The sequence below is a fragment of the Cetorhinus maximus genome, chromosome 3, assembly GCF_964194155.1.
Source record: "Cetorhinus maximus chromosome 3, sCetMax3.hap1.1, whole genome shotgun sequence".
Taxonomy (NCBI): Eukaryota; Metazoa; Chordata; class Chondrichthyes; order Lamniformes; family Cetorhinidae; genus Cetorhinus; species Cetorhinus maximus.
In genome coordinates, this window is record NC_135881.1 from 122,139,842 (window position 1) to 122,153,053 (window position 13,212).

The 13,212-nt window shown below is 42.8% G+C and overlaps 1 protein-coding gene across 1 annotated transcript in view; it reads left to right on the forward strand.

Moving 5' to 3' along the window:
* LOC144678871 (dynein axonemal heavy chain 11-like) overlaps window positions 1–13,212 on the forward strand; it is a 552,140-nt gene that overhangs the window by 465,130 nt on the left and 73,798 nt on the right. Inside the window, exon 71 of the mRNA XM_078538870.1 lies at window positions 830–1,023. Within this exon, the coding sequence (XP_078394996.1) occupies window positions 830–1,023 (194 nt within the window). The remainder of the gene's footprint in view (window positions 1–829; window positions 1,024–13,212) is intronic.

Consider the following 13,212-nt stretch of genomic DNA (forward strand, 5'->3'; position numbering starts at 1 on the left):
ACCTGACTGTTTGCAACCTCGGCATTTTATTTGTTCCTGAGATGAGCTGTCAACACTGTTTTTCTTCTTCACCAATACCTCATATTTCCCTCTTCTCCCCTGTTTCAGCCCATCATTTGTTACTATCAGACTCAATTATTCTAATGCTCTCCTCGCTGGCCTCTAATTTTTCACCCCTGTAAACTTCAGCTCATTTAAAACACTGTTGCCCGTATCCTAACTCACACCATCCAATTCGCCCATCATCCCTGTGTGCACTGACCTTAAAATTTAAAATACTTATCCTTGTCTTCAAATCCCTCCAAAACCTGATGCTTTCCTATCTCGGTAATTTCCTCCAGCCCTATAACCTTTCTAGAAATCTGCATTCCTCCAACTATGGGCTCTTGTGTGTCCTCGATTTCCTTCATGCCACAATTGGCAGCATGTCTCCAGATGTCCAGGATGGAAGTTCTAGAATTCTCTCCCTAAACTTGTTAACCTCTCTTCTCCTTAAAGATGCTTCTTGAAACTTATGCATATGGACCAAGCATTTGGTGACCTGTCCTAATATCTCCTTGTACATCTCAGTGTCAGATTTGTCTGATAATGCTCAAAGTGCCTTGAGATGTTTGATGTTTTTCCAAGTTAAAGATGCATGTAGATGCGAACTGTTGCTTAACAGGGAAAAAGAGCTGATAAAAGCACCGTTGTTAGAAATGCTTTAATGGTGAAGTGAAGGAGGAGGCGTGATCAACGATCTTGCAGATTCCTGTACTCTTTTTCCCATGAGTGGCATGAAATATGTGAAATAAAAATGATGCAAGTGTATACTTTTGAATGTTTTTAGACAATGGCAATGATGGATGAGTTCCGTGGGTTAGACAGAGACATTGAAGGCTCGGCCAAACGCTGGAAGAAGTTTGTTGAATCAGAATGCCCTGAGAAGGAAAAGTTTCCTCAGGAGTGGAAAAAGAAGAGCTCCCTTCAGAAACTTATAATGCTTAGAGCTTTGAGGCCTGACAGGATGACGTATGCAGTGAGGTAATTGTACCAAATCATGTAAAGAATGTGTGAGAGGGTGTGAGGGCTTCATTGTTAAACTTTTTCAAAATGTGCAATGTCATCTTTGAGCTAATCCATCACTAGAGATTGGCATTGTTGATCATTATTGATTTCCACCAAAAAATTAGTTAGCCTGTTACTTTTTTTTCTGATATTTATCTGATTTTCCACGCTTTTTTGTAGGTCATTATCTTTGGATTTCCAGGCTTTAAATAGATTTTACTCGAATTTGAGCCACAAGTGCTGGTTATTCTGTCCCAGAAATCAACTCTTAGGGATTTAGGTACGAGTGGTTGGAGAGGGTTAAAGATGTCAGAAATGTGATTGCATCTGGGAGTCAGTTCCTATGAGCCAGCATCCAGGTTTAACACATGTGCCTTTGACTCCATGTGCACAAACCCCTGTAGTGAAGCAGTTTAGTGATTTGAAAAGGTTGATCCATGAACAACAACAATATTTTAACTGTACATGAACGGGTTTTCTGGAATTCTTGAAACTTGTCATTGAAATCAAATCAAGGAGAAAATGGCAATTTATGGGGCTCATTAAAGCTCAGCCACATACAGCAGTAAATTGTCAGTGCGCATGTTTCCTGTAAGCAGCACGGATGTATGGCTGCATCGCAATCTGGGAAAAAAACCACACAGGCTGCTCACAAGATTCACCTTTAAGATATTGTGCGGCCACTACCATGCTGAAAAATTTAAAATGAACAGGACGCATCCAGTGAAAAAACATTTAGAGGGGGCATTGGGAAAGGGTTTGTCAAGAGTATTTGTGCTGAGAGGTTAGTTTCTGCATTTTGAAGATATTGATGAGAGGCGGTGGCATAGTGGACTAGTAATCCAGAGACCCGGGATAATGCTCTGGGGACCTGGGTTTGAATCCCACCATGGCAGATGGTGGAATTTGAATTTAATAAAAAATCCTGAATTAAAAGCCTAATGGTGACCATGAAACCATTGTCGATTGTCATAAAAACCCATCTGGTTCACTGATGTCCTTTAGGGAAGGAAATCTACCGTCCTTACCTGGTCTGGCTTACATGTGACTCCAGACCCACAGCAATGCGGTTGACTCTTAAATGCCCTCTGAAATGGTCACTCAGTGGTATCAAACCACTACAAAGTCTGTAAGGAATGGAACTGGATGGATCACTCGGCATCGACTTAGGCATGGGAAATGACAACGGCAAACTCAGCCCTGTCGACCCTGCAAAGTCCTCCTTACTAGCATCTGGGGGCTTGTGCCAGAATTAGGAGGGCTGTCCCACAGACTAGTCAAGTAACAGCCTGACATAGTCATACTCATGGAATCATACCTTACAGATAATGTCCTGGACGCCACCATCACCTGGGTATGTCCTGTTGCACCAGCAGGCCAGACCTACTGGAGGTGGCAACATAGTGGTGTACAGTCAAAAGGAGTTGCCCTGGGAGTCCTCAACGTCAGCTCCAGTCCCCGTGAAGTCTCATGCGTCAAGTCAAACATGTGCAAGGAAACCTCCTGCAGATTTCCACATACTGTACCACCTCAGCTGATGAATCAGTACTCCTCTGTGCTGAACACCACTTGAAGGTTGCCACTGAGTGTGGCAAGGGCACAGAATGTACTATTGAGTGGGGGACTTCAATGTCTATCACCAAGAGTGGCTCGGTAGCACTACTACTGACCGAGCTGGCTGAGTCCTAAAGCACATAGCTGCTATACTGAGTCTGTGGCAGGTGGTAAGGGAACCAACAAGAGGGAAAAACATACTTGACCTCATCCTCTCCAATCTGCCTGCCACAGATGCATCTATCCATGACAGTATCTGTAGGAGTGACCACCGCACAGCCCTTGTGGAGATAATGTCCCTTCTGCACATTAAGAATACCCTCCATTGTGTTGTGTGGTACTACAACTGTACTAAATGGGATAGATTTCGAACAGATTAGCAGCTTAAGGCTGGGCAACCATGAGGCGCTGTGGGCCATCAACAGCAGCAGAATTGTACTCAACCACAACCTGTAACTTGATGACCTGGCATATCTCCCACTCTACCTTTATCGCCAAGCCAGGGGAGCAACCCTGGTTCAGTGAAGAGTACAGGAGGGAATGCCAGGAGCAGCACCAGACATACCAAACAACCAGGTGTCAACCTGGTGAAGCTACAACACAGGACTGCTTGCATGCCAAACAGTGTAAGTGGCATGCGATAGACAGAGCTAAGCAATCCCACAACCAACGGATCAGATCTAAGCTCTGCAGTCCTGCCACATCCAGTTGTGAATGGTGGTGGACAATTAACCAACTCACAGGAGGAGGAGGAGGCTCCACAAATATCCCCATCCTCAATAATGGGGGAGCCTAGCACATCAGTGCAACAATCTTCAGCCGTAAGTACCGAGTGGATGATCCATCTCAGACTCCTCCGGAGGTCCCCAGCATCATAGATGCCAGTCTTCAGCCAATCCGATTCACTTCACGTAATATCAAGAAACAGCAAAAGGTACTGGATACTGCAAAGGCTATGGGCCTTGACAATGTTCCGGCAATAGTACTGAAGACTTGTGCTCCAGAACTTGTTGTGCCCCTAGCCAAGCTGTTCCAGTACAGCTACAACACTAGCATCTACCTGGCAATTGGAAAATTGCCCAGGTATGTCCTATACACAAAAAGCAGGACAAATCTAACCTGGCCAATTACAGCCCCATCAATCCACTCTTGATCATTAGTAAAATGATGGAAGAGCTTATCAACAGTGCTGTCAAGTGGCACTTGCTTAGCAATAACCTGACACACAGTTTGGGTTGTGCCAGGGTCATTCAGCTCCTGACCTCATGACAACCTTGGTTCAAATATGGACAAAAGAGCTGAACTCCAAAGGTGAGGTGAAAGTGATGGCCCTTGACATCAAGGCAGCATTTGACTGAGTGTGGCATCATGGAGCCCTAGCAAAACTGGAGTCAATGGGAATCAAGGGGAAAATTCTCCACTGGTTCGAGTCATACCTAGCACAAAGGAAGATGGTTGTGATTGTTGGAGGTCAGTCATCTCAGCTGCAGGACATCACTGCAAGTGTTCCTCAGGGTAGTGTCCTAGGTCCAATCATCTGCAGCTGCTTCATCAATGACCTTCCTTCCATTATAAGGTCAGAAGTGGGGATGTTCGCTGATGATTGCATAATGTTCAGTACCACTTGCGACACCTCAGATACTGAAGCAGCCCGTGTCCAAATGCAGCAAGATCTGGACAATATCCAGATAACATTCGCAACACACAAGTGCCAAGCAATGAGCATCTCCAACAAGAGACCATGAGGGCCCCACCAAAGATTGCAACACCTGTACCTGTTGAAAGACAGACCCGGCCATTGAGAGAGTAGGCAGCATGTTGGGAGCTGATGGTTGGGGCAGGCGGTTTGTGGTGGGGTATGGGCAGCTGCAGTGGGTGAGAAATGGGAGTAGAGTTCCGGCTTCCATTCCCCTCTGATTGGTCTCCAGCAGTTCCTCTGCAGATGTGAGATCTGTGAAGGACCACCTCTTGTTTTCTCCCTCTCCCTTGTGGTCTGAGCTCTATTCTGCAATGGGGGATAAAACAGATCTAATCACTGTAATGGCATTGTTCAGCTTTGAATGCGTGAGGGGTATGAAATTGCATAAGGATCAGGGTGAGTGACAGTGATGGCTAGATTGATGGAGATGTGAGAAAGCGCATAGGAAGAGAAGGATGTGTGGGCTTGCAAGGCAAGTGGGTGTGAGCTATGTTGGAGTTGGCTTGACAAGGCAAAGTAAGAGGGCAGTGATGCAGATGTCACTCAATGTGCAATTGCACTCACCTTTCCTGTCCTTAGTTCATTAAAGTGCTTCCTGCACTGAAATCAGGAATGTGGCATAGTGCTCCTGCTGTTGCAGCAGCAGATTTCTTCACCCCATTGCTGGGACAAATGTTTCTCTCCAACTCCTCACTTTACTCAACAGTGCATCAAGCAATGCAGCATTAAATTGAGGTGCAGCCCTCGATCATCCTGGATCCATTCTGAGACTTCTCTCTTTCTGTTGATTCAAACTCCCAACTCCATCATTGGATTGGTCCTCTATAAACTCCAGTTAAAATTGTATCACTCGAGCCAGCACCACACCTGCTGTTGGGCACTCAACGCCAACCCAAAAGTTTTATTCCAATTAGGTTGCTGCGTTAAAATGCGACAGACAGGCAAACTAAAAGTTCTTCCGTGTTTCTCACTTCTACCGTACTCCACCCCCCCGCCCTGCCCCACTGCCACCCCAGTCCAACACCATCACTCTGCTCTGAACATACCTCAGACTTATTATTGGAGTCTTTCTCTTCCTTTCCTGCCTTCTGGTTGTAAACAACCCAAATTACAAAACCGTCTCAGAGTACCACAAAAAAAAGTAGAACGTACTGATGACATACATATTTTTTCAGTAGCTTTTTTTTCTGTGAATTCTGCCAAACTTTTGTTTTTCATATTTGTCTTTTTCAATTTTTACCCATGTTTAGATGTCCAAAACATACCTCCCAAGAAAATTCTGGGAATTTCTTTCAAAAACAGAAATTCAAAATGCAGAAATTTAAGAATAACTATAGGCTAAAAATGACCCTAATACCAATGATCTCTTCAAACTGCTTTTGGAGCATTCTTGATAATAGTGTCTTCCAACATATTAATTTGTTTCAGTTCCCCTTACAGAAAAACTGCGGCTCTGTCTTGGTGAAGGATCTTGCTAGATTTCATCCATACATGAATGATAGCTGAAGCTAATAAATTTCCTATGTTATTTGCATGGAAAATGGCAATTGTAATCCTACAAAAATATGATTAGTAGAAATGCCTATTAGTCAATAATCTGTTTTGCTTCATTAAAAATTAATCCAATCTTACTAGATACCCACTGAGAAGCAATCCTTATATTTATTAGATGAGATATGAGCTAATCTCCGCCCTGCCTAGGGCTCACTGCAGGCTGAGAGGTCTTCTGAAATAGGAGCCCTCCCTCTGTTCCTTACTGTTTCTCTGTCTCTTCTCTCAGGAGTGGGATGATTCAGTCAAAATCATGGAGCCAGTTATTTTTGATAATGTGAAGTTGCCCTGTCTCTCTTGGTATCTGGATAAATATAATTTCATAATTTATTGACTATAATCCAGACCCATCAGCAAAATTCTTAATTTTCGCATTTTTCACATTACTTGGTTATTAAAATTAATGCCTTGAATTTTAATCTCAAACCAAAAATTAGTTTAAAAATTAATCCCCTCTTAAATTTTTGAAATATTTATGGAATAAAAATGGCTGAGCATTATTAATTATCACTCTCTAGTATTTGTATTTTTTTGTGGAACTAAAGGTTTCTTTGGAATTAAGGTGGCTGCAAATGGAAAAATGCAATAAATTGTGCCTCTCTGGCTGATTTGCTAGTCTCATATGCAAAGCAGGCAGGCCTGCTGTCCAGTCCCCGCCACTTAAAATAGGCAGTCACTTACATAGGCTAAAACACAACAACCATAAGGCATTACATTAAGGCCAATTTCTAAATTGCCAACTGTGAGGGGAGATAATATGCTAGAAGGAGCATCAAATGGGTTAGAACTGAGGAACAAAAAAGGGGGGCAATTACTGCTGGCTCTGTACTATGGACCCCCAAACTGTCAGAGGGAAATAGAAGAAATATGCAGACAAACTGTTGTGAAATGCAGAAACAACTGGGCAGTAATCATCAGAAATTTCAATTACCCTAATATTAATTGGATTTAATTCAGTGTAAAAGGCGTAGAGGACACAGAATTCTTAAGTAGCAAGCCCAACAAGAGAAGCAGTTCTGGACTTAGTTTTAGGGAATGAAGTTGAGTAGCTAGAAGGGGTGTCAGTGGGAGAGCATTTTATTGGTAGTGATCATCAGTTAGATTCATAGTTATGGAATAAGGATAAAGATAGACCAGGAATAAAAGTTTTAAATTGAAAAAAGGCCAGTTTTACTAAGTTGAGATGTCATTTGACAAAAGTGGACTGGAAACAGCTACTTGAAAGTAAACCAGTGACAGAGCCAAAAGAGGTAGACTAGGAGGAGTTAAAAAGAGTAGAAAACAAATATATTTCCATAAAGAAATCCCAAATTTTGACTCCACCTAGATGTCAGGGAACTTATAGAATAAGCTATGGCGAATAAAGAAAGTTTATGTCAGATGCCAAAAGCTCAATACTGCAGAAAATCTAGAGGAGTGTAGAAAGTGCAGGGGTGAAATTAAAAAGGAAATTAGGAAAACAAAGAGAAGGCATGAAAAAAATATTGTCAAGTAAAATGAAGGAAAACCCAAAGACGTTTTATAAATACATAAAAAGCAAGAGGATAACTAAAAAAGCATGGAGCCAATTACAGACCAAAAAGATAACTAATGTATGGAGACATAAGACATGGACATGGCTCTGAATGAATATTTTGCATCTGTTTTCGCAAAAGAAGGAGATTAGCCTGGATTTTTGCTAAATTGCAATATTTGGAAGCCCTTTAAAAATATCAGACAGGACCTGATTCCGGGATTCCCATTGTGGGGAACCCCCTCCCCATTGTAATTTTAGTGGAGATGGCCCTTTCAGTAAATAGGTGTGGCTCACGGCCTCTCAGAGGTGGCATGAACCATGGGGGAGCCCCAGTTCCAAGTGGGGAACGAAAAATGCAGTCATTTCTTTCATTGACAAACTTTGAAATAGGAAACAAAAATGCTCTTTCAATTTTAATAGTTATCTGTCTTACAATACAGCATCTGTGATTTTACTGCAGTGATTGGGAACTCTAGTGTAATAATCTGAAGTGATTTAAATGCCCAGAGACTTTTATCATGAAAAAAACTTGAATAGCTTACAGTTAGGGAAAAAAAACCTGCCTGCCCCTCGACTGCTTTTATTGACAGGGCATCTGGTGTAGCTTAGGAAATAAAAGCTATCTGGTTTTTCAGTATCAAAATATACCATTGTTTACATTATCCAAGGTTTGTTATTATAGTGGAGTCTATTATGAATGCTTGGTTGAGTTTCAAAATGTCCAGAACCACTTAGCAGGGGCTGTTTTCACATTTTGATTGACTATTTTAAGAGGTTATTAAATGATTTTCTATCTTTGATGTGGTTAGTGAAATAGATATTTGTTTATTTTTACAACAGTTTGACCATTGAGGGGATTTAATTTTTTTTAAATGGGTTTTATGAATGAGAGATTTTTTTCCAGTATGAAGTATGTTTGAATAAGAGCTCAGTTAGATTGTTAGTAGGTTATTTTTTTCATCTCGATTTCAAAGACATGGATCCTGAGGTCTGACCATAGTGAATGCTGGATGAATGGCTATGGAGAATACATGGGCATGAAGGGGGAATGGGGAATATGAGAGGGTCTAGGAGGTGCATGGAGGGGGCATGGGGAGCATGAGAGAGCATTGGGGAGCATAGAGAGGGCAAGGGGAATATAAGAGAACATGGAGGGACCATGGGGAAAATGAGAGAGCATGGAGAGGACATGGAAGTATGAGGGGGAAATCGTGGTATGGGGGCATAGAGGGAGCCTGGGGAATATGGGGGAGCATAGAAGGTGCATGGGGAATATGATGGATCATGGAGGGGACCAGGGGAATGGAGTGTGAGGGAGATGGTTTGGACATGGGAATATGAGGGCCACAAGGGTATGGAGAGCGTAGAGAAACATGGGGAATCTAAATGAGCATTGGGAAGACACGGGGAATACAATAGGGCATGAATTGTATGGGGGAATGGCACGGACAAAGGAATATGAAGGGACCATGGAGGGGGCCACTGGGGTAGGGGGCATGAAGGTGTAGCATGGGACATATGAGGGGGCATGTGATGTGGTTGGGGAGCCGAGGGCTTGAGGGCCTGACAGTCATCGTTAAAACCCCAGTAAATTGGAGTGGGCGTTGCTGCCTCGGGCTTACCTAGAGGCAGTGGGCCTGTGTCCATCCTGCCCCACATCTCTCTCACACAAAAATAAGGCAGGAGAAGGCCTTGTTAAAGGAGAGGGGTCTGCCGGATTGGGAAGTTTCCCGACTCGACCTTCCCACCCTCCCCATGAAAATCTGGCCCTTTGCGGTTAAGGAGGAGTGTGAAATGTTGGATGAGATAAATATAGTGAGGGAGGAATATTAAGGTGTTTAGCATCCTTGAACATGGATGAATCACCAAGCTCAGATGAAGTGTATCTTCGCATGTTAAGAGAAGCAAGAGAAAAAATACCAGGGTCTTTGACCAACGTTTTCCAAATCCCAGGTTACAGGCGTGATGCTGAAAGACTGCTATCATTGTACCATTGTTTAAAAAGGAAGAAAAGATAGCCTGAGTAATTACAGGCCAGTCAACCCAACCTCGGTGGTAGGCAAATTATTGGAGAAAATTCTGAGAGATGGTCATTTAAAAAGGCACTGATTAATCAAGTACAGTCAGCATGGATTTGTTAATGAAAGGTCATGCCTAAATAACTTGATTGAATTTCTTGAGAAGGTAACAAGAAGGGTCAATAAGGGTAATGCATTTGATATCGTCTTCGTGGTTTCTAGCAAGGCTTTTGACAAGGTCCCACATGGCAGACTGATTAGAAAGTTAAAAGCCCATGGGATCCAAGGTGAATCCAAAATAGGCCATGCAACAGGAAGCGAAGGGTAACTTTCTATGGGTGTTCTTCTGACTCTTTCCAATGGATTCTTCAGGACTTTATTGGTTCCCTTGCAGTTTGTGCTACATCAATAATTTAGCCTCAAATGTAGGGGCCTGATTAAGAAGTTTTCAGATGTTATGAAAATTGGTTTTGTGGTTGACAGTGAGGAAGAAAGCTGGAGACTGCAGGAAGCTATCAATGGACTGGTCAGGTGGGCAGTAAAGTAGCAAATGAAATTCAATCTGGAGAAGTGGGAGCTAGTGCATTTGGAGAGGGCAAACAAGACAAGAGCATACACAATAAATGGTAGGATTCTGAGAAGTGTAAAGGAACAGAGAATCTTGAGAATGCATGTCCACAGACCCCTGAAGGTAGCAGGACAGAAAGATAAGGTGGTCAAGGAGGCATTTGTGATACTTTCCTTTATTTGCCAAGGAATGGAGTATAAGAGCAGGAAGGTTATGCTAGAATTGTATGAAGTACTAGTTAGACCACAGCTAGAATACTGTGTACTGTTTTGGTCACGGAATTACAGAAAGGATGTGATGGCAGTAGAGACAGTATAGAGGAGATACAAAAATGTTGCCAAGAATAGAGAATTTTAGCTATGAGGAAAGATTGTATAGTTTGGGAGTGTCTTCTGATGGGAGATTTATGTGGTGTATAAAATTATGAGAGGCCTAGATAGAGTGAATGGAAAGGGCCCATTTCCATTAGCAGAGGTCAACAGCTGGGGGCGTAGATTTAAAGTAATTAGCAGAAAGATTAGAGGAGAGTTGAGGAGTAATTTTTTCACCAGAGGTGAAAGACTGAAACCCGCTGCCTGAAGGGATGGTAGAGATGGAAGCCCTCTTCACATTTTAAAAATATTTGTATATTCATTTAAGGTGTCATAACCAACAGGACTACGGACCAAATTCTGGAAGGATTAGGCTGGATAGCCCTTTCTCAGTTGGCATGGATACGATGGGCCAAATGATCTCCTGTGCTGTGATTTTTCTTATGTTTTGAAAGCATTTTTAATGCTCTGTTTAATTCTGGCAAGAACAGCTGTGCTTACTCACTAGTCTTGATTTGGTCTACCCACTGTCTTTCCTTTCCCTTGATTTGTGCAGCAGTGTGAAGAATGTCAGTGCATCAAAACTGAACACTTACCCATTCATTTTTGTATCCATTGTGTTTATCAGGTGTTCCCAAGTCAGATGTCAAGGAGCTGTTTGCAGCTCATTTCACCTCATCAGTAGCACTCAGCAAACTTGCCTGATCACATATCTCCGGGCCTCAGTTCATGGCGTGCTTGTCTTGTCACCAGAGTTGGTGGCAGCAGCAGCTGATTGTATATCGAACACAAGCTCATGCTGATGCATCAATCTGATATTTCTTTGGCTGAATGATCGCACCTGCTATCCAGCCTCAGGTCCCATTTCACCTTGGATGAGATCTGGGTGACCTACAATAATTTAACCTACAACAATTTGTTAAAGAGGGAGGTTTTAATGCACAGGTAGTGAAACAGTAAGATTGAAAGGCGATGCAATGAGAAAATGAGTAAGTCCAAAACTGTAATTGTACCACGTATACAACCATCATATATAGTGGATAAATTGCATTCATACCAATGGTGCCTGCTGTAAGCAGTGGGAACTATACTAAAAGATACAGTTGTTTGACCAGCCAGTTTGGTTCTTTCATGGGGCAGATCTTTCAGTCCCCTGCGGCAGGTATGCACGTGGGGTGTCCCATAAAATTCTGTGGGTGTCCTTCCTGCTGTCTACTCACCCATCCATGACCTGGCAGTGATTTTATGGGGCACGGGTGAGGCCTACAGCACCCCAGCCACTTCATGGCCGCTTCTTGCCCTGCTGCAATTTTTATTCTGCTGGGAGGAGGTCAGAGATGATGTAGAGAGCCAGCAGGTTAGCCTGCCCAGATTTCGGGCGGGAAGGGAAGGGGGCGCCTCCCACACCGGTTTCCTTTCCCAATAGGGGTTGGCGTATTTCCAGTGGGGAGGGGGCACACGTAAAATAGGGTGGGTGCCCACCGCCCACCCTACCTCCTTCACGCCCACCCTACAACCTTCCCACCCACCCCTGAGCTCAGCCCCATAATATGGGTGAGCCCTATTAAAATAGATAATAAAGGGTCATTTAGGCTTGTTACCAAAGCCTATTTACTCTAATAATATGCTGCCCAGGCCATAAAATATTTGGTGTGGACAAGTTGGGCAGCAGTGGTAGCCCAATTGTTATTTAAATTGGCTCCTTAAAGGGCGGGAGTCAAGGTTGAGTTCTACATTTGGGGGCTGCCCTTTACTGATCAGGGGGCAGCCCCCCTGAAGATTGCAATCCCCCCATTCTTCCTACCCTCCCGCAGCCTTAAACCCAAGACCCTGGACTTACCTGTTTCTAGGGATCCATTGGGTGTTCTTGCTCCTCCTTTTGCAGTCCTGGCAGTGCCCACTAATGTGCTTTTGGTGCTAGCAGGACTAGTGGAGCTGCTGGCCAATCCAGTTGGCTGACAAATCCCAAGGACAGGACTTCTTCCACAGTGAGGGGTGAAAGTCCCACTCAGTCCTTGTTTAGGCCACCCACAGTGTGTTTTGGCTGTGGGGTGGGCTGGCTGCAACTAATTTTGTTTCAGGAGGTGATGATGGGGGCACGCCATCGAGCCCCCCACCACATCGTAATATTCAGCCCAATACCTTTGCATATCTTTATTTGTTTGAGTTGGCAATTCTTAAGCAAGCTTTTTTTTGGAGATTTTTTGTGCATGCCAGATAACCAGCTGGCCACAAATATAGTACCAAATTATCTGAAGTTGTGTGTAACTAATGCAACTGTGCTAATTTGTTGTTACTTTCCTTTTTATTGCACAACACTAAAGTTGCACAACACTAAAACTACATATAAATGAGCTATTAGTGAGTTTTGCCACACTTTATATTGCTTAAACTGCCATCTTTAAGTAAGTTGATTGGAGGGAATGATCACAATTTGTGCTGGTGAAGGGTGATTCCTCCTGAGTTCTTCTGCTCTGGTAAAGTTTATAATTACAGAAAAGTGGATTTTTATTTGCATTACTGTGTGTGTGTTTTGTTTAATTTATTTATAAAATAGAATTTAAGACACAAGTCTGTGACTGTTCCACATATAAAGGTTTTATGAACAACAGTACACAATGCTTGTATGCCAGCAAATTTCAGAAATGCTCTGTGATGTTAACTGTTGCTACTGATATAAAATTGATCAGTACATGTGCTTGCGTACTTCTACATGTACAAGTACAAATCTGTATCTTTAGACAGTAACCAGCACAAGCTTGATTGATTCACATTAGTTAAAAGTTTTAATAAAACAGAGCTATGGAGCAAGTAAAAAGCTTATTAAAGAGCTCAAGTAAAAAGTATTCACACTTTGATGTTTTATATAAGCACCCATGTGTTTTCAAACTCTTAAAGCTTGGAAAAGTGTCTAATAAAACAAAACAACTGATTGTTTAGTTTTCATA